This window comes from Geotrypetes seraphini, chromosome 4 (genome assembly GCF_902459505.1).
Source record: "Geotrypetes seraphini chromosome 4, aGeoSer1.1, whole genome shotgun sequence".
In the NCBI taxonomy this organism is placed as follows: Eukaryota; Metazoa; Chordata; class Amphibia; order Gymnophiona; family Dermophiidae; genus Geotrypetes; species Geotrypetes seraphini.
In genome coordinates this window covers 193011161-193033114 of record NC_047087.1, presented here as the reverse complement: position 1 = coordinate 193033114, position 21954 = coordinate 193011161, and the positions used below count along the sequence as shown (strand labels likewise).

Genomic DNA, 21954 nt, shown 5'->3' with positions numbered 1-21954 from the left:
AGGCTGTCGCACTGGAGGACAAAGATGCAAGGCTCCCTTTAAAAATCTGGATACATCTGGATGGGACAACAAAGTGCATCTGCTGAACTGTGTTCTGAAGCAGAAAAGTCTGGCTATCTATAACCTGAGAGAGTCATCGCCAGGCCCTTCGTCAGACCTTCCTGCAAGAAGTCATGCACCACCGAAACTGGTGCAGTCACTGTGTCCAAGCAATGCTGCTTGTCCCAGGTCCTGAAACACTTCCAGGTCTTCATGTAGGCCACTAACGATGACTGTTTCCTAGCACTCATGAGCGTGGCAGTAACCTCAGGTGAACAGCCCTCATGCTCTAAGACTTCGCGTTCAAAAGCCATGCCATAAGACCAAAGCACTTTGGATCCTCCAGGGCGATGGGACCCTGTGAGAGAAGATTCGAATAACAAGGAATCTTGAGAGCCATGTCCATCTGCAGACATACTAAGTCTGTGTACCATGGCCAGCTCGGCCACTGTGACTTGGGTGCATTTTAACCCTCCTAAGTACTCTGCCTATCATTGGCCATAGGGGGAACACATTCAGGAGCTCCTTTGCAGGTCAGGCCTGGACTAGAGCATACAACCCGGCGCTTCTGGGCTCATAACTTCAGCTGAAGAAACTAGCCACCTTTTTGTTGTATGCTAAGGCCATGATATTGAACGTCGGACACCCCAAGCATCCCAAGAGAGACCACTCCCCGGGATCCAAGGTCTGCTGACTTAGGAAGTCCGCTTGCACATTCTCCACCTTGGCTATGTGAACTACCGAGCGTATCAAGTGATGGGCTTCCACTCACTGGATGAGCAAGTGAACTTCCAAGCTCAGAGATGCACTCCTGGTGCCTCCTTGAATATTTACATAGGCTACTACAGTCACGTTGTCTGAGATGACTCAGACTGCCCTTCTTTCTATGGTGCTGCTGAGGGCTCACATAGCTAAACGTATTGCCCTCAGCTCCAAGTGATTGATCAACCATTTCTTCTGAGATGGGGACCACCGCCCTTGTAGTGGGCATCCCTCATAATGAGCTCCCCAGCTGAATAGGCTGGCATCTGTCATCAGGAGATGCATAGCGGCATCCCTCAGTTCAAGAACCGTGGCTCCAGCCACCAGTCCAGGCTGCTCCATGCCTTCTCCGACCATGGCAGTGGGAGGTCCAGGATGTCCATTTGCGGAGACCATTTTTAGAGGAGTGACTCCTGAAGTGGGCGCAGAACTGCTCTTACCCAGGAAACCACATCTATTGTGACTACCATGGATCCTAGAAGTTGAAGATACTGCCAAGCTGAGGGGTCCTGCAGGCCACAAATCTCCCAAATTTGCCTCAGGAACTTCATTTTGCATGCTTCTGGGAGGAAGACCCTGTTCTGTGCTGTCTCAAAATGGAATCCTAGGTATTTCAGGAACTGAGTCAGGATCAATTGAAGTTGACGTTGACTACCTAGTCCAATGTCTGTAGGAGCTGGACCACTTGGCTCTACCACTGTCACTTCCTTATCCCTTGAGGGTGCTCTTATGAGGCAATCATCCAGGTAAGGATGCACCTGAATTTCTGCCTTGCGGAGGTACACTGCCACAACAACCATCACCTTGGTAAGGGTTTGTGGAGCTGTTGCTAGGCCAAAGGGAAGATCAGAGAATTGGAAACACTTGTCCAGAATATGGAACCTCAAGAACTTACCGTGAGCCAGAAAGATGGAAATACACAAGTATGCCTCTGTGAGATCCACAGTGGCAAGGTATTCCCCCGGCACAATCGAAGCAATGACCGACCGCAGATCTAGAATTGGTCTCCAGTTTTCTGAGTCTCTTTTGGGCACGATGAAATATATGGAGTATCTGCCCAAGTTCCAATCTTAAAGCATCAATTCCCTGACGAAGCTCTAACTAATGACTGTAGGGCGAAATGGAGATCTTCCGTCGTAATGTTATCTCCAGATTGATTTGGCTGGGTAGAGAATCTTCACCCAAGCTAAGTAATGCTTTAATTCAAGACTGATTGAGAATGAAAACTGAACTAATATAGAGCAACAATTATTTTGAGTATTCAGTAACTAAAATTTGAAAGAAACTCTTTAATAGAAAACTTCTCATATATACATATTTAAAAATCTTTAAAATAGTATTCCCATTGAGACGAATAGGACCAATGATAGTCTGCATATAGATTACTCCTTATGATCAGCTCTAAGGTTTTAACCGCAGACACTTGAGATCCTCTGTCTCGCTGAAAGGAATTTTCACTGTTATCACTCTTAAACAAAATCGTGTTAATATTAGGTGTTTTAGTGTGTTTCACATAAGTTTTGAAGGGATTTGGTATCTGCTCAAGTCCCATTCTTCTAGCGGTAAGGGCTTTATGGCTCCTAAAGCAATGAGCCTCTGAACCACTGCCCACACTTGGGTCGCCTTTTCCGAATTCCATGCCGAAGAATTGAGAAAGAGGTCTGGGAGGGGCTGGCAGAATTCTAGCTTCTACCCCTCCCGAATGACCTCCATAATCCATTAATCTGAAAAGATCTGTTCTCAAGCCTGCCAGTATGCCAGCCTGCCCCCCACCCTTGGGGGAATGGCTGCTCTCCTGGCATCATTGCTGTTTCTTGGACGCTGCAGAGGAACGGGATTCAGACCTGGCATTCCAGGGTCTGCTATCTGGTAGGGATATCAGCTTATGATCCACCGTACTAGCCATGAGATCATCAAGCCCTTGCCAAAGAGCAACTATACTTGAAAGGGGAGTTTGGTCAGGGTCGCCTTGGAGACCAAGTCTTCTGCCCACTGCCTAATCCAGAGCATTCTGCGGGAGGAGATGGCATAAGTCAAGACCTTGTTCAGAGTCCAGAAAATGTCATAGCGAGCATCCACAACATAATCAACCCCCTCTAAGTGGAACTGGGGGTTAGGGCTGCTGTCCAAATATGGAGCCCAGCTTAGCTGAGAGTGGCATGCTGGGCATGTCCAGGCTGCCGCATTCAGTCCCAGCACAGAAGTCTCAAATTGTCTTTTAAACACAAAATCCACTCTGCAGTCCTGTGCAACCCCCTTCACTAGTGAGTGAAGTTCGTTTTCATGGCAAAAAGTAAAGCTCACTTTGGTCTCTCTTTTTTTCCCACAGTAAACCCCACAGGCACTTGATGCTGTCTGCCACCAGGCAAAGGAGCAAGGGGCCTAGCCACTTCCAGGGCTAAAGAGACCTGCACAGGCCTCAGTCCCAGTCCAGCACAACCAATATCAAGGTAGCCTTGAGAAGAAAAAAGAAAAGAGATAAGACAGATATAGATTTTCTAATGGAGAAAGATGACTTCTAACAGGCCTACAAACTCCAATACCTGACTGGGACTGCACAGATTTGCATGTTCTCCACCTGCTTGAGAATGAGAACTACTGACTCTCTAGGGACAGCACAGGATGGTTATAGCCAAACTCAGAAGTTAGTGGATCTCAATCTCCATCTTCTGGTTAGAGTACATATGCTATGTTTATTATCTTTTGTTATACCGCATACACCATATTACAGACCTCAGCGGTTTATATTCTAAAGTACATCAAATACCGATATATTAATCTGTGCCGGTCTGGAGGGATGTAATGGAAATTACAAATTATTTGGAAAAGATGGCAAATAAAATGAAGAACTCTGTATTGCCTCACTGTGCAACTGCACTTTGAATTTTGTGTGCATTTCTGGTACCATTATCTCAAAAAAGATATAGCAGACGTAGAAAAGGTACTGAGAATTGTGATAAAGAGGATGAAACAACTTCACTACAAGGAAAGGCTAAAGAGTTTAGGGTTCTTCAGCTTAAAGAAGAGATAACTGAGGATAGATATAATAAAAACCTAAAAAATCATGAATTGAGCAGAACATGTAAACATGATTCAGATGTTTACTTTTTCAAAAAGTACAAAAAATAGGGACATACCATGAAGTTAGTAAACAGAACATTTAAAAGTCAGAGGGAAAGAGCCTAAAATGGCAGCTCCATGCTGAAGCACAAGTCCACATGGCATTTCAACTTTATGACTATCTTTGGGAAAGACAAATAATGGATCTCTAGAGTGAGAACTGATAAAACAAAGTTTATTATGTTTAAAAAAAAAATACCATAAATCTATGTAAAATGAATCTCCAAAAGATTGTGGAAAGTCAGAAGATAATTTGGACTTGACGTGGTACCATGTTTCGGCTCTAAGCACCTGTATCAGGAGTCAACAATCTGAATGTTTTAAAACACAAGTGACTGTGATTGGGAATTAGGTAACCTTCAAAGGAAATTAATTGGTAGAAATATTTTCTTTGCTTCAAACACAGAAAAAAAAAAGAAGAGCACTGTGACCTGCGTTAGATATATTTGAAAACAGGATACTGGGCTTGATGGAACTTTGGTCTGACCCAGTAAGGCAGTTATCTTCTGTATAACCACAATACATATATATGAGGCCAGATTTAAACTATCTCCTCAACACTGCTAGGAAAAATGCAAAGCTGAAACAGATGCTCTTTTAAGACAGACATTCACTAGTCACATGTCTGCAATGACACCAAATTGTCATGTACAGAAATTCCTGTGTAGTCTACTGAATGGGGAGACATATCACCCAAGGGGATAAGGGGTCTGACTGGTCCGCTGCTGTCTTTACAGATTACTTATTACTGGTCAGCAACTTCATTTTTTTCAAAGAAATTAAAGTTCACTAGTAACACATGGAATTTCCTAAGGACTATTTTCAATAAAAGATGAATAATGATGACTACCAAAGGGAAACACACATGTTGAGAAAAATCTCTATTTTAACTTTTGTTTGGAACAAGGAACTCAAAATCATAAGAATGGGCCAACAAAAAATGGAGTTGGGCTCCAAACTGCAGAGGATAAACAGGCCCGACCTACTATTCTGCCAAGAAGCAGAGTCTAAACAATGATGAGTTTTATGGAGAAACTTAATTTTTCTTACAATTACGGGCTCTGAAATGCCATTTTAAAGATAGGCTTGTCTCAGGATTAAAATATGAAATGTAATCTGCTACCCAAATTATAAAAGTTGTATTTTGTCACCACATCTCTAGGCTTATTGAAGTAAAAAGATACTGAGCTGAGTGGGCTTTCTCTAGACTTGAGTCTACCTCAGATAAACTACACTTATCCTGCAAACCAGAAAATGAAGGACTTTTTTTACCTTTATGAACAACTGTCCTCTGGAGAAAGTTGGACACCAACTTAGATTTATCACCCAAACACAGCTTTGATCTACTGATACAGGACTCGCATACATTGTGGGACAGAAAGGAAAAAATATGAATGCATGCCTAGAACTCTCCACCCTTTCATTCCTTCCCCCCAACCCCCTCCCCCCCAGAATCCCACAATAATCAGCAGCTACCTTCATTGCTTTTGGATCAAGTTTGGACCAGTGAGTAGGAGTAGCAATCTCTTTATCTTCATCATCTTTATCCTCTTCGTCCTAGCACATAAAATGAATTATTGTCATTAACCAGAGAAGCTGAGAAGAAATTTTCAAAATTTCTGTTGTTGGTCTGTGCAAGAAGCAAGGTCACAACTGTCTGAGATAGTCTCCTCTAAAATCATTGACATGATCGCATCCACACAACCTATCACTGTATCTGATCATTACCACTCAGCCAAATCAGTGCCAGATCTGTGAAACATAAAAGGGTAAGGAATTACAGAACAAAGAGAACAGCAGGGATGTACAGACACATAGACACTGCTGGCCTCCACTGACCATACAGGCCCCAGGGTACTGTACAAGCTACCCAAGCCGAATCTGCACCAGATACTTTGGTACACTGAAAGGACTAAACATTAGCCACCCAGTCTGAAAACAGAATGCTTCAGACCTATGTGTGTTCAATTTTAGATACCACAATTAGAACTGATGGCAGTAAGACATTTTTTTTTTCCAAATTCTGAAAGATGGTAAAATATTTCAAATGGACCTCAATACTGAGCTTCTCTCAACAACTGGTCCCAGACTTCAGCAACTAGTTTTTAAGATAAAAAAGCAACATTTAGATTTATTACAATTGCCTTTCCGCTGTGCTGCCAGTACATATGAAAGAAGTTAGCATACTAAATGGATAAAAGACCGGAGTCACTACACTGCTGAGAGCTGCTTTAGCAGAAATATTCCTCTGGTGTGTGGTGGTGGTGTAGTGTGTGAGGTGTTCCTGTGCCTGTGAGAAGCGGGAATAGAAAGAAAGGGATTAGCGTTCAGTGCCTGTTCTCCATCCGCCTCCTTGCGCTCGCTCTGAAGCTTGTCGACCAGCTGCTGCTTGTAGCCTCTGGAGAGCGATTCCCACTCTGAACGGGTGGGAAGGCAATGCCAAACATCCGGGAAAAATAAAACCACAGTCTCCACATGAGCTGGAACCGAACGCCCCTTGTGCGTCTCCTCAGGGCGATGGTAGCGAATCTCTGCAAAACGGTACCTGTTGCAAGGGAAGAAGCAGGTTGGAAAAGAAAATTCTACAACACAGTTTTAAGATCCTAGTTCACTTGCAGCAATCACGTAAAGAAACTTTGCAGAAAGAAGGCGAGGTCCGTCTAAAAAAAAAACATATCACAAAAGTCATAGTTTCTCTTGTACATGTCTCAAACATCTCTCAGTGCTAAATGTAGACAACTATCTCAGCCACTAAAAGAACTGAGCAAAAAACCAATGTAATGTTCTGCTCTAGTTAGTGGTGAGAATTATATGTGAAGGCTCGAATAGAAAGGATCTTAGCAGTTGTTTCAAGATAGAAAACAAAGAATGAGCATACACAAAAACTTAATGTATTGGCATCAATTTACTGCAAAGTGACTCTGATCAACTAGACATGAGGATTTAATAAACCTTATATCTGCACTGAAAGATGTCATCTGTCAAGAGAAAATATGATTATGGAAACATAATGCAAGGACCTCAGCCTTGGCTTTACTACTAATCATTTCTCATAGAATGACTAGCATGGATGACTCCTTCGAAGTGATCTCCTCCAGCTGAGCATGAAATGAAAAACGTGGAATCTTCAGCACAAAAGCACCATAAGATTATTCAGAGTAATATCAGCATTTACAGCAATTCTAACAACATTTTTTCAACGCATTTGAAACCAAGCAAACATGAAGCCTTGTGTTCTCTAAGCTGGCATTACCTGGAGCCTTGGACCACTAGGAGAGAATATTGTAGCCTGAAATCTAGGAAAAAGTATTCCTAACTTTTGTACTTACCACTGAGTGCACACACTTAAGTCAATGCCTGTCAGAGCCTTACAACATCGGATAGCGGTTTTAATCAGCACTGCAGGGTCTTTCTCTGGGTCAGGGCCATCCAGGGAAGGGGACCAATGTCCTCCTATAGCCATTGCCTCATCCTTGCCTTTCATACCCACCAAAAACTAGAATTAAAGAGAAAATTATAAGGCAATTTGTTCAACCAGGGGGGATGAAAAAAACACAAGGTTATAAAGGGAATGGAGAACAGAGGAGAACAGCAAAACTATGTGGCGACCTTTTTTCTTTTTTTTTTCTATTTAAATATTATTTATTGAAAATTTTAAACATACCAATTGGTAAACATACAAATATAAACCAGTACAAACCAACTGTTGTTACATGACTCTGAAACAAGGCCAACAAATTGCAAGAAAAAAAGAGTATTAGAATCTCCTCCACAATACCACCCACTACCCCCCCTAGGTCCTGGATGCCAAGCAGAAGAGAAAAAACAAATGTCCAAAGAAATACAATCAACAACCCCTCTGGGCAGTCCAATCAATATACGGCTTCCACCGCAGAAAAAATGGGCCTAATCTATGATGCTTCTAGGCAGTTAATTTGGACATACGAAAAACATAATCCATTTTATTGACCACTTGTGTTTGCGACGGAATTATATCCTGACGCCATGTAGCCGCCAATACCAGATGTGCCGCCTTGACCACTGTCGCAATAATAAGAGAGAACTTGGAAGGGACTCCAGTCGGAGTCAAATGCAAAAGGGCACTTCCTAATTCTTTAACCTCACATATATCTGATCAAGTTCAAGTTTCAAGTTTATTAGGATTTTATATACCGCCTATCAAGGTTATCTAAGCGGTTTTTACAATCAGGTACTCAAGCATTTTTCCCTCTCTGTCCTGGTGGGCTCACAATCTATCTAACGTACCTGGGGCTATGGAGGATTAAGTGACTTGCCCAGGGTCACAAGGAGCAGCGCGGGGTTTGAACCCACAACCCCAGGGTGCTGAGGCTGTAGATCCAACCACTGCGCCACACACTCCTCCAAGAGAGAGAACACCATAGCCCAAAAAGGACCTACCTTTGGGCAAGACCACCAGATATGTTCATATGTGCCCCGAGCCCCATACCTTCTCCAACACTCATCAGGGATATTAGGATTAATCCTATGTAATCTGTCAGGTGTATAATACCATCGGTACAGACCTTGTACCCATTTTCCACCAGATTACTGGCAATGGATATCTTAAGTAAGGAGCGCAATATAGACTTCCACTGTACATTAACCATCCTATTAGATGCTAACTATTCTTTTACTGGATGCCATACTTTTGAATATTTTTATGTCATATAAACTTGTTATCTTTTGCACTGCTTTCTTTATGTAATATGAAATTCTTTTTAATAAAATTGATTTTTTTAAAAACTTTGCTATATTATGTGGGAGTAGAAGACTAGTTTAGTGTAGTAGCCTGAGAACTAAGATCCAGGTTCAAATCTCACAGCAGCTCCTTATTGCCTTATGTGCCAAAGAGAGCTTCCTTATGAGCTTATAAAATTCAACATATATAGACAACCAATCAAGGTGTGTGTGAAAAATTCCTTAGAATCAAGCATGTGATACCCAATAAGATAGGAAATATTTCTGTCTTTTTGCTATCCTTTCTTAGTCTCCAACTTTATTGCTTGGTACTTGAAAAATCTTGGCACGACACCTCTATTATTAAGGCTATTCTTGTATTTTACCTTTACCATGAGGTCTGGTTTTGTTGCATTGAGCTTTTTATCTGTTGGAATTAAAATGTCCCATGATCCAAATGATTTTCTGGTACCACAATATCGTAATGTTTATAGTTTCCAAAGGATCAGAAATGCCATTTTGTTTCTTTCTGAATGTATAACTTCTCCCATCAGAAAGTCAGCTATGAGATGAGTAACTACTATGTCTAGCTCTTCCTCACAGAACCTGTATATGCATGAAATAATTTTGCATATAACAGAGGCAGCATATGCAAATCAGTCCCCATGCATATTCACTGTGGATATCCTGAAAACCTGACTGGCAAGGGGGTACTTCAAGATCGACTTGGTAAACACTGACCTAAGGCAGCACCTTTCCACACAGACTCAAGGAAACAACAGGAGATAGTTTTAACTGCAGGAAAAGTGGGTAGTTTTCAAAAGTATTTATTTTAAAATTTATCTCCTGCCTGATACCCAGGCGAGTTACAAACAACATGTTTGATAAAAGGTATGGAAAACCTTTCATATGCTGAGAGATTGGAGAAACTGGGGCTCTTTTCCCTGAAGAAGAGGAGACTTAGAGGGGATATGATAGAGACTTACAAGATGAAGGGCATAGAGAAAATGGAGAGGGACAGATTCTTCAAACTTTCGAAAACTACAAGAACAAGAGGGCATTCGGAAAAGTTGAAAGGGGACAGATTCAAAACAAATGCTAGGAAGTTTTTCTTCACCCAACGTGTGGTGGACACCTGGAATGAGCTTCCAGAGGGCATGATAGGACAGAGTTTGGTATAGGGGTTCAAGAAGGGATTGGACAATTTTATGTTGGAAAAGGGGATAGAGGGGTATAGATAGAGGATTGCTACACATGTCCTGGACCTGTTGGGCCGCTGCGTGAGCGGACTGCTGGGCACGATGGACCTCGGGTCTGACCCAGTGGAGGCACTGCTTATGTTCTTAACACATAAAATCCATTTACATCATAAAAATATTGATAATACAAAACATCATATTCAATTATCAGTAGCTTGCAATATGATTAAAGAATCTGCATTTCTTAATCATAAAAAGCTTACACAAAAAGATGTGTTTTAAGCAATTTACGAAAATGGTCACTACCTTTACATCAGGGATACCCACACTTTTTGGGCTTGCAAGCTACTTTTAAAATGACCAAGTCAAAATGGTCTACCAACAATAAAAAAATTTTTAAAAAACACAAAGCACACTGAAAGGCAGAGAAAATATTAATTATCATTCATATTCCAGGGTTTTTTCAAAGAGGTCAAGGCAGATGACTCTGCAATGTCACCTCAGTAACAACCATACAAAAATAGACAAATATACCCCCTCCCTTTTTACTAAACCATGAAAGCAGTTTTTAGCGCAGGGAGCTGTGCTGAATGCCCCATGCTGCTCTCGAAGCTCATAGGCTCCCTGCTCTAAAAACTGCTATTGCGGTTTAGTAAAAGGGAGACATAGTGCAAAATATAGACAGCAGATATAAATTCTCAAAACAGACACATTTTGATCACTAAATTGAAAATAAAATCATTTTTCCTACCTTTGCTGTTTGGTGATTTCATGAGTCTCTGGTTGCACTTTCTTCTTCTGACTAAGCATCCAATATTTCTTTCTTTCTTTCAGCCTCCTGTATGCTTCCTCTCCTCCAGACCTCAGTCTCTCCCCCAACTTTTTCTTTCTTTCTCCCTGCCCCCTTCTTCCTTTCTGTCTCTCTGCCTCCCTTGCTTTCTCTCTCTCTATGCCCCCTTTCTTTCTGTCTCCCTGCCTGTTCCCTTTCTTTCTTTCTCCCTGCCGTCCCCCAAGCCACTCGGTTTGTCGCCACCGCCATCAGGGAACAGGCCCCCAAGCCATTCGGTTTGCCGCCGCCACAATCGGGGAACAGCCCCCAAGCCACCGCCACCCCAAGCTCTCCCTGCACAAGTGTCGCGCTGACCAGCATTCCACTCTCCGATGTCAATTCTGGCATAGAAGAGGAAGTTCCTGGCCAGCCAGGCATTTCTCCCCATTCCATCTAGCCTCAGCCCCATCTCTCCTTGATCCAGCATTTCCCTTCTGTGTCTGTCAGAATTACCATTCCACCTCTTTTCCAGCATCACCCTTCTTTGTGTCCATCTCACCTATATCACCATCATCCCATTCGCCAACTCCATCTCGGAAACCATTCCCCCAAGGCATCCGATGCCATAAATGAGATGGAACAATGGATTTCAAGCTCAAGCTCAACCCAGAAAAAACAAAATTCTTCGCTGCCTCCCCTCACCCACTTGACAATAAAACCCCACTATGCATCAATAAACTCAACTACCCTATTCAGTCCACCATGAAAATACTAGGTGTTATTCTAAACCAATGCCTAACAATGAAGGAACAAGTGGATTCCCTATTCAGAAAAGGTTTCCTTACTCTCTGGAAACTCAGAATCATTAAATCATACTTCGATACGTCGACATTCAGAATCCTAGTGCAATCCCTCATACTGAGTCAGCTTGACTACTGCAACATCGCCTATCTAGCACTCTCACAAAAGAATATGAGACGTCTCCAAATAATGCAAAATGCTGCGGTCAGACTTATCTTCGGGCTGAAGAAATTCGACCACGTGACACCCTACTATCGGCAGCTGCACTGGCTACCAACGGAAGCCCGAGTAAGGTTTAAATTTGCCTGCCTCTGCTTCAAAGTACTATAAGGCCTAACCCCCAAGTACATAACGGACCTTTTCGCATTTTCTAATAACAAACTCAAGAGAAACACACACCCAAAACTCATTTCCCCTCCACTTAGAGGCTGCAAAATGAAAAAACAACACGAACACCTTCTCTCTCACCAAGCAGTCCTATGGGGCAAAGACCTAGACCAACTGCTTTCACCCACTACATATGGGGAATTCAGGAAACGCCTAAAAACATACCTGTTCCAGAAATACCTAAACAATTGACCCGCTCTCCCTCTCCCTCCCCCCTCCCTATTCCACCTGAACTTACAGTACTGTTATAAATATAATCTGTTATCTTCATCTTATCGTAACTTTACGTTGCTATTTATCCCCAACAGGTCCTGTCGGACATTACCTACTAAAATGTACATATTACATTTTCGCTCAGCAAATTGTATTTCTATACTATTGCCTCCTGAGGTCTCTGATCTCTGTATTTTCTCTGAATATCTACTTATTGTATTTCGCTGAATGTCCAGCACTCTTGATGTAAACCGCTTAGAAGTCGCAAGATTGTGGCGGTATAGAAGAATAAAGTTATTATTATTATTATCTCACCACTTTTTCAGAATCTTCATTTGTCTGTGTCCTTGTCTTTACTCCATTTTCACCATTTACCCTTTCAATGTCTTTATCCCCCCTCCTTTTTCAGCATTACTTCTGTGTCTCTATTTCACCTCCTCTTTTTCAGCACTACCTCCCTCTCTGTGCTCCTATCTCCTCTCCCCCTTTTCAGCATTGCTCCATTTGTATCCCCATCAACCCTCCATTTCAGTATTATTCCCTCTGTGTGCCAATCTAGCCTCTTTCAGCATTGCCTCCCTCTGTAAACCCATGTAACTCCTTTTCAGGATTTCTCCCTCTGTGTTAAACCATCACCATCCCTGCTTTCAGCATGTCCCCTCTGTATCTCTATCAGAGGGTCCTGCCTACCCTTTCTCTTCTTTGTGTCACTATCTCCATTTTCAGTTTACCCCCTTTTCCTTTGTTATTGCACCCTGTAGCCAGAATCTTTCCACCCTCCCTCCACTCTAGCCCAGCCCGGTATGATATATTTCTTTTTGTTTCCCTCCCCTCTCTCTCGTTCTCCTCCCTCACCCATGAGTCCTGCATCTGGCCCTCTCCGTTCTACCTGCACCCGGCCACACACCCTGCTCCGCAGCTCTCTTCAGCAACTCGTCATCAGCGGTGATCAAGACATCGAGGCCTTCCCTCTGCAAGTCCCGGAAACAAATTAAGCGGGACTCGCAGAGGGTAGGCCCTGATGTCAGAAGCTTATCTTGATCGCTGCTGCTGACGAGTTGCCGAAGAGAGCCGTGGAGCAGGGGGTGTGGCAGGGTACAGGTAGAACGGAGAGGGCCAGATAGGAAGGCTTCTGGAAGAGGTAGAAGCTCTGGAGCATGACACCGACCCCGGCCAGGATGATTTCTTTTTCAGGCTGCTGCCACCGCCGCCTCCCCCCTCCCCCCCTCAAAATGACAAAAAACAGACTAAAGTGTCAAATTGAAAAAGCTGCCCAGATGCCCGGCGTCGTTGCCTTTGACATCGGGGAGAGGAAGGCTGATCGGCCCGGTAGATCGGGACGGCAACATGAGTCTATAATTGAGCCTGTGATGGGCTCCGTGATCGACTTGCGTTGCCTTCCCGATCTACCGGTCGATCGCGATCGACGTATTGGGCACTCCTGCTTTACATAATCTCAAAATTCCTGGTATCTTATCCACACTCTCACTGCTGCCATTGAAAAAGCTGACTGACATGTTGCCACATATCATACAGCATTAATCCTCAAACTATAGCAGTTTCTGATCTCTGTTTCCTATCAAGTAAACAGTCAGTGCTTGTAAACGACAGCGCTTGACCATACATGAACCACTAGCATTGCTTTACTTGGACCCTCCATCCTATCGGTAGCCAATGGAGCTGTTTCAAAATTGGAGTCATCAAAACATGCTTATTTAACTTCCACCAAAACTCCTGCCACTGCATTTTGCATTATTTGTAATGCTTATAATCTATATTTTGTAGTTCCTAAATAAAAAACATAACAATAATCAACCTTACAGAGTACTAAACTATGTAAGACACTCCGAAAATCACCCATTTACCCAGATATTTGATCATAAGGGAGCCAAGAGGACTAAAAGTTATTTGTGGTGGAAGAAAGGCTCATGAATGAAGATTTGCTTAGGGAGCTTGCCTGTGCTTAATAGTAGATTTTCATTCATCCCTTCTACTAGTTGGAATGCTCATTTGAAGTATAATGATGTAAATGGATTCTGCATAGTTGAATCTGTTGATACTATTAAGTAGGCCTGGAAGACGAAGATAGTGGCTTCACTTTGTAAATTCTATGAGGCCCATTCTCCCTTCAGAATGAGGAATGTACAATCTTAGCATATACTGATTCTTAAAACTACCTCACAGGCATGGAGAAATTTTCTTGTTCATCCATCCAGTTTTTCTATGCTACTAAGGATCCTCTAGATGTTTTACTTTTATTCCAATACTGTTTTTACCTTAACTGCTTCTTAAGGCAGGCTGCTTCATGTGTTTACACATTCTATAAAATAGTTCCATATGTTACTTCTGAATCTACTCCTTTTCGGCAGTTGAGGAGTAGCTTAGTAATTAGAGTACTGGGCTGAGAGAGAGAGAGACATGGGGGAAGCTACTGCTTGCCATGGAATCAGTAACATGGAATGTTGCTACTATTTGGGTTTCTGTCTGGCACTTGTGACGTGGATTGGCCACTGCGGAAACAGGATACTGGGCTAGATGAACTAGTGGTCTGACCCAGTATGACTATTCTTATGTTAACTTCAAATCCAGCTACTGCTGCTTAACACACACTTACCCAACTCTGGGCACACTTCTGAGATGTAGGTGCAAATAAATTGGATAATGAACTCTGAACCATTAAAAACTGGGGGGCTATCAACCAATTATTGATATTATTGGCACTCATTAAAATTTAGGTGCACATCTGGATGTGAACTATTCTGTAAAGCATTGTGCCTAACTCCCATGACACATATCTCAAAAGGGGCATGGCCATGGGCATGTTGGGGGCATTCCGAAAGTTGCACATGGAGTCACAGAAGACTGCCCAACTACACCTAATTTGGGATTTGGCATTTATATCAAGTTTTAGCAGGTATAAGTCCAGCATCCAAAAGTTAGGTGCGGGATTTGCCACAAGAGGGCATCCGCTGAAAATCAGGAGCAGGAAATTTCATGGCGACACCAGGAAGTATTTCTTCACTGAAAGGGTGGTTGATCATTGGAATGATCTTCCACTGCAGGTAATTGAGGCCAGCAGCGTGCCAGATTTTAAGAAAAAATGGGATAGGCATATGGGATCTCTTAGGGGAAGAAGTTAGGGGGGTGGGTCATTAGAGTGGGTAGACTTGATGGGCCGTGGCCCTTTACTGCCGTCATTTTCTATGTTTCTATATGCTATTCTATATAAGGCATGTCCTTTATAGAATAGCGTTTAATGCTGAATTTTTGGGCACCTAAGTTTTGGCACCATTTATTAACGTCCCTCCTTATACTGTAAGCCCTCTGGGAGTAGGGAAATACTTTGAACTACCACTGAAAAAGGTGTGAGCTAAATCTAAACAAATGATACATAAAAATTATATCAGAGTTCTTTGGTCCAGAACCTCCTTTCTACTGAAGAATGATTGTTCTAGTTCAGTATTTATGCTTTTTCATGAATTTGAATGTCTCTGTCTTACCCCTACTACTACTAATATCACTTATATAGTGCTGAAAGGCATATGCAGCGCTGTACATTTTGACATTTCATAGACTGTCCCTGCTTGGAGGAGCTTACAATCTAACTTGGACAGACAGACATGACATCCCTCTCCTTATACCTTCTAGATATGATGTATGTAAGTTCATACAGAGGATTTTTTGCATCCTCTTATTTGCTAGCTAGATTTCTTCCTAAAACCTTGTCTTCTGCATTCCCTTGCTCTAGAGGCATGCAGATGTAACACACTAGTGATCACAGAGCTATATTTTAATAGTTATTTCTACACTATACATGAAAAATTTAAACAGTCAGGCTATGATGGAGCTAACTTGGGGTTTGTATTTTCTATATCAATGGAGAAGCAGTACTTAGAGGGGCATTTTGAATAGTGCATCCAAGTCCAACTTTGGACATTTCCTGCAAGATGCCCAAAAGTTGGGGCAGGAAAACATCCATTTATACGCATGGAGAGAACACAAAGAGCACCATTGGCCCCTCGCGGAAATGTACCCAGGAACATTATTGCATGTTTTCAGGACTTTAAAATGAAAGAAGCGATTATGTCATCTGCCAGAAAGTCAGAGACTATAACGTGGGACACCTATGAGATTGAGCTTTTTCAAGATTTCACAGCGGTCATCCTGCGGAGGAGAGCGGACTTAAGACCTTTGCTAGCACATCTCAGGGGGCACGGTTCATACACTGGAGTAAGCAGCCTTGATATTTCCGTCGGAGAACTTTACTGCACGCATCTCTCCTCCCTCTGACACACAACAGAGCTCTCGGCCAAATGAGCAGAGAGGACAACATTCGAGATGGCAATGGGTGGCTAGGAGAAGAAGCAGATTGACAAGACACTCTACTGGTGATCCTGCATCAGAGAAATGACTGTGAGTTCTGATGCTGGCAGTGACTGATGACTGGCGTAGGCTGTGGCTGGTTCATTCCGGCTTCAATGTTGGACTGTTTCCTTTGCTGAGTTAGCATTACCAGTGGAGCGTGAGTGGGCAGCAGTTAACTTTGAGACTTTCATATTTGATTTGCTCTTTTTGCCACAGGACTTATGCTCTTCTGCTTTATTGACTGCTTGGCGGAGCTGGTCAGGCTTTGGTACTTTTTTCTTTTTTCAGTATTTGCCCTACTCGATTTTTGATGGTTTGATGTTAATTTTATAGAGGTGCTGCACAATTGGCTATGTTGAGTCTGTTTCAAAGCTGAGAAGACAGAAAAAATTTATTTTTTGCATTTATGACTATATGAGCGAGATATTCGGGAGGGGGGTGTTGGATGGGAGGGTTCTTTGGATGACTGAGATAGGCTGGGGTGCGGTTGATGGTGGGATTTTGGGGGAGATCGTTTGCTTTATAGCATGAGTGCTTGAGACCAGATTGTTGAACCTGGATAATCTTTGCTTCCTCACCTTAAATGTTAAGGGGTTGAATGTAGCTATGAAAAGACATTTGCTGTTTAGAGAATTGAAACATTTGAAAGCTCAAATTATTTTTTTCAAGGAAACACACCTTTTGCAGCAGCATGAATACTTGCTGCGTCACCCAAAGTGCCCCAATATCTATTTGGCATCCACCTCAGACAATAAAAAAAAAGCAAAGGGGTGGGAAATCTTATTTGCCAAAGGGGTAGTTGCTGAATATAAGAAGGTAGTGAAGGACCCGAGGGTAGATATCCGATTCTGATTATTCAATTAGCTGGACAAATCTACACTTTGGTTACTATTAATGCTCCAAATGAGGGCCAGGGGAATTTCTACCATAAGTTGGAAAATCAGTTGCAAGATTGTGTAGAGGGCACCCTCATTATAGGTGGAGATTTTAATCTGACTCTCGATCCCAAGTTGGATAATTCAACTTCCCATGTGCGTTATGCTCGGTCAGATCGAGGTATCTCCAATCTTTTATGAGACATTGGGATTTACAGGATATTTGGAGATGCCTCCATCTGACTGATCGGGAGTATACTTACTATTCGCCTTTGCATGATTCTTCTTCCCGAATAGATTTCTGGCTGGTGGAGGGGTCATCTTACCAAGGGATCCAATATTGTAGGAAGGCTAACAGTGTTTATTCAGACCACGTTCCAGTCATGTTGTGTCTTAGGGGGAAACTTGAGAATCGTCCAAGATCACCCTGGCGATTTGATGATTCTCTTGTACTTGACTCCACTCACATGGACTGTAATGATAAGGATGATATTAGCATGGGAGGCTCTTAAAGCTGTGATACGTGAAAGGGTGATTGCTCTGCGTACCCATGTACTCCGCACTAACCTCCAGAAAGAAACTGTGATTAGATCCGAGTTGCGACACTTGGAAAAAGGTTCTCAGTTCCAACCTCTCACTTCACAAGTGAGAGAGAGAATTCATGAGCTTAGAGTTCAACTATGTGAGCTAGAGCGAGCCTCCTTAGTGAATACATTGCTAAGGATAAAACAAGAGTATTTTGAATACAATAACAAAGTCAGTCGTTTGCTGGCCGCTAAGCTTAAAAAACATAGAATGCAAAATCTGATACACCATATGGTAAACGGTGCAAGGAAGCATTTCTCTACCTCACAAGAAATTGGAGAGGCGTTTTTGGCTCATTATGAAGAGGTTTATGGGGCTGAAGACACTGCCTCTGACTTTGAGATACGGGCATTTTTGGATGGGCTTTCGCTGCTCTCGGTTATGGACAGGGAGAATGTACAGTTTTCCCAATCGATCACACAGCAAGAGGTGTTTGGATTGTTGGTCCCCCTTTTGACTAGGCTGTTTATTAGCCAGTTGGGATGCCCACTCCCTCCTGCTGGAACACCCAAAGTCCCTGTTCTTCCAGATATGTGGTGTAAAGCGGCGGTTACACTAATTCTCAAACCAGATTACACCATACAAACTAATTATGCGCAATCACCTACATACAGAACACACAAGCAGTGCATGCTGGGGTGACCTCAAAATATTGTCTAATCAAGCTGAAATTTGATACATGAGTAAGACATAACAAGTGGACAAAAATAAGCCTTGTGGAGACAAGATTTGACAAGGTTGATTTTTTTGCATACTACCATGGATCACTCTACTCTTATAGTTACATATGTACGTGCTAGTAGCGTGCTAAGCAGTATTCTATAATATTCACTCACAACTGCTTTAGTGTGTAAATGCAAGAGGGCTTCCACAGGGAAGAGAATGGGCAGAGCATAGGCATGCCCAATATTTATGCAAGTAACTTACAGAATACTATAAGTTATGTGCTCATTTACTTCTGCTATTGACATGGTATTTAGTGAGCTTACCTAAGTCTGCATCTATATGCTTATATTTATACTGGCATTCTATAACAAAATATGGGTGCCCAGATATCATTATAGAATTAGAGCTTACATCTAGGTGCCAAAATGGTGCCGTTAGTTATAGTCTGTCCCCTAAGGGGCTATGTAAGTTAAGTAGTATTTGCAGAATTGCACTGAGGCACTTTGCCAGCACGTATGTGCCTAAGCACTAGTCTGCAAAACATTTACACAAGTAAAATTAACATATATATGCATGTCTAGTTATAGAATTGCCCTTTAAGTTCACAAGGCTAATTATAATCTGAGGTATTTTCTCCTCATGGGTGCAGTGAGTTGGTTTGCATTTTCCTTAGTCAAACCGCATTTTGATTATTACAATACATAACACAAGTTTCTACATCCTACTTGCAGTTGTAATATTTAGCAATATGCTTTAACAGTCTCATTCTAAGCTAATGTGCACATGTATACATAAGAAAGTGGTGATAGTAGAAATGCTGTATAAACTCTCAACAGCATGTGATACACTTGAATAATATCAAATATTTTAAACTTGTAAATAAAATACTAAACTTTTCTTCTGAACCTATATGTACTTGGAGCTGCAATACATTATTTAATACTGTACTCTTACCTTGATCAGCCTAGCCGGATGCTGAAAGCCTTCTCGCAGCTCTTGTGGGTCTTCAGCCAGGGCACAAGACTTGTGGTACAGATCTTCCATGCTTGGACTGGCCAAAAGCATCACCTGGTAACACAGCCCCAAATCCCATCAATACCACTATAATGCATACCAAACATTTGTATAGGGATCTATTTACTAAACTATAGTGGCTGTTAGTGCAGAAATTAACATGCACCTTAGCAGTTAATATAAGCTAATTTCCAAGCTAAATTTCTAATGAGGTGGAAAGTGATGAATATGCCTTACAATTAATGCCTGTTGTGTGATAAATATTAATACAGCAAATATGACATAGTTACCACAACCTGAAATAAATGTAGCTAACTACTGTACAGTAAATTGCATTATCTGCTATTTATTACCAAACAGAGATCTGTCCCATCACTGACATGTATAAATACAATTCTTGTGGGATCCACCACATTTAGCTCTGGTTTCAAAATAAACATAAAAAATTGCAGTAAACTTATTTATTGCATTGTTTACCATGTATTAAGATATAGCATAATATTGAAATACTCTCCAACAGTGTACTGAGCTTGAGAAAATCAGTACTCTTTTTGAAAAAGGAAAAAAAAAAAAGTTTACATTTTTCTACCAGCATTTAGCTGTTCTCTTATTACCCCATGACATCTGACTCTACTGCTTTACTATAATTTTTATAGCAAAAACCCCAAGACAAAATATCCTTAAAAGACACCAAAATGTAAGTTGGGCGTGCCCTAGGACATTGCAGGAAAGTTAACTCCCTAGACTTCACACCAAAAATATATAAACCTCAAATCTAAATTTTTAAAATAAGGAGCACCCTCAGCGTGAGTTTGAAAGCTTTAAAGAGTGACTCAAAGAGCAGCTGTTGTAAGCTCTAATGCTGTTGTAAGTTCTAATGCTGCTAATTGCCTGAGATTTTAAAGCTGTTGCTGTGTCTCCTGTTCCTCCCCCTTTTTGTCTTGCCTGCCTGGACTCACTCTGACCTAAAGTCATGTTGGCCTGTTCGGTTCTTGAGGAAGGGGCTATTGCCCTGAAACCCCGCTGGGTCGAGCTTTGTTGAAAGAGGACTGCACCTTATCTTTGGTCTTTGATCCAAAAAAAAAGCTGGACTGTACTTGCTACTATTTGACTACAGCATCTTTATTCAGCTAAGTAACTGGAGGGACAAGTGACTAATTTTCTTATTCTCTGTTCAGGTCAGTGGGTTAGGCATTTGTCTTCCACTTTTATATATATTTATTTATTGCACACTGTTTGCACTTGATTTGCACTTTAAAGCACACAGGAGCACCCAGACGATGGTGTGCAGCTGGCGGAAAGTGGTATTCTCTGCTCAGTGATTGCTGGATTTGCTATTCTAAGCACCAGAGCTACTCTTTGAGTCGCTCTTTAAAGCTTTCAAACTCACGCTGAGGGTGCTCCTTATTTTAAAAATTTAGATTTGAGGTTTATATATTTTTGGTGTGAAGTCTAGGGAGTTAACTTTCCTGCAATGTCCTAGGGCAAGCCCAACTTACATTTTGGTTACTATAATTTTTGTCATTGATTAACTACTACTACTGATTCCCTCAACACACTTCACAATGATTCGATCTTATTTGTTCTTACCTTATGATGTCCTAACTTTGTTTTACTATGGCTCATGGCTTTAGTATCTATAACTTTCCTTATTCTTTAGTTTTTTACCCTTCTTGATGAGGTTTTTTTGGTGGCTAATTGATCTGCATTCTGTATCTCATTCTGCATTCCCAGGTAGCAAAGCAATAATAAATCCTTTTAATTAAATATCCTTGGAGAGCATATTTGAAAGCAACCTGAGGCTAGGTGGTAAAGAAGAGTGTCCCATCATGAGTCCTAGAATCCCCATATCCTGAATCACCTGTTCCATCAATTTTCCCGCAGACTGTAGAGGAGAATTCAGACCTATTGCAATTTTATCAGGAAAAGTTATTATTGCTAGATGTAGCAGTGCACAAAATTCCCACAGCTCATGGTTTTATTAAGAGAGTGAGCCACATGAGCTGGCTTGGCTCTATTCCATATTCAGGGGGAGCCTCTTCCACACTCATCTGTATTCTCACACTTCTTCTCTTTCTCTCTGCCAGGGACATCAAACTCAATCCTGGTTCTCCCAATCAACCCTCACCCTACTCCTGGGGGTCACACCATAATGTAACCAATCTTATTTCTGTTCCCCTCCTCCCCCCTTCCTCTCTGCCTTTCTAATGCACCCTGTGGAATGCCCACTCAGTCCCCATCAAGTTTATCTTCATCCATGACCCTTTTATTTCTCAAACTCTCTACTTTCTGGCACTACCTGAAACCTGGGTCCACCCTGAAGATTCTGTTTCAGTTACCGCCCTGTGTCATGTACTCATATACAACTTGCCCAGTTGGTCATGGAGGTGGTGTTGGGCAGTTACTCTCGCCATCTTGTATGTACAGTATTGACTCCTTCGTTCACTCCATTTGTCTATTC

General features: G+C 42.0%; 1 protein-coding gene across 4 annotated transcripts in view; it reads right to left on the bottom strand.

Annotated features, from left to right (window-relative positions):
- CCAR1 (cell division cycle and apoptosis regulator 1) overlaps nucleotides 1-21954 on the bottom strand; it is a 309834-nt gene that overhangs the window by 114616 nt on the left and 173264 nt on the right. For all 4 annotated transcript variants that reach the window (XM_033940771.1, XM_033940773.1, XM_033940772.1 and 1 more), the window contains 4 exons: nucleotides 19434-19547; nucleotides 7251-7417; nucleotides 6256-6466; nucleotides 5398-5478 (listed from right to left, as the gene is read on the bottom strand). In XM_033940771.1, the coding sequence (XP_033796662.1) occupies nucleotides 5398-5478; nucleotides 6256-6466; nucleotides 7251-7417; nucleotides 19434-19547 (573 nt within the window). The remainder of the gene's footprint in view (nucleotides 1-5397; nucleotides 5479-6255; nucleotides 6467-7250; nucleotides 7418-19433; nucleotides 19548-21954) is intronic.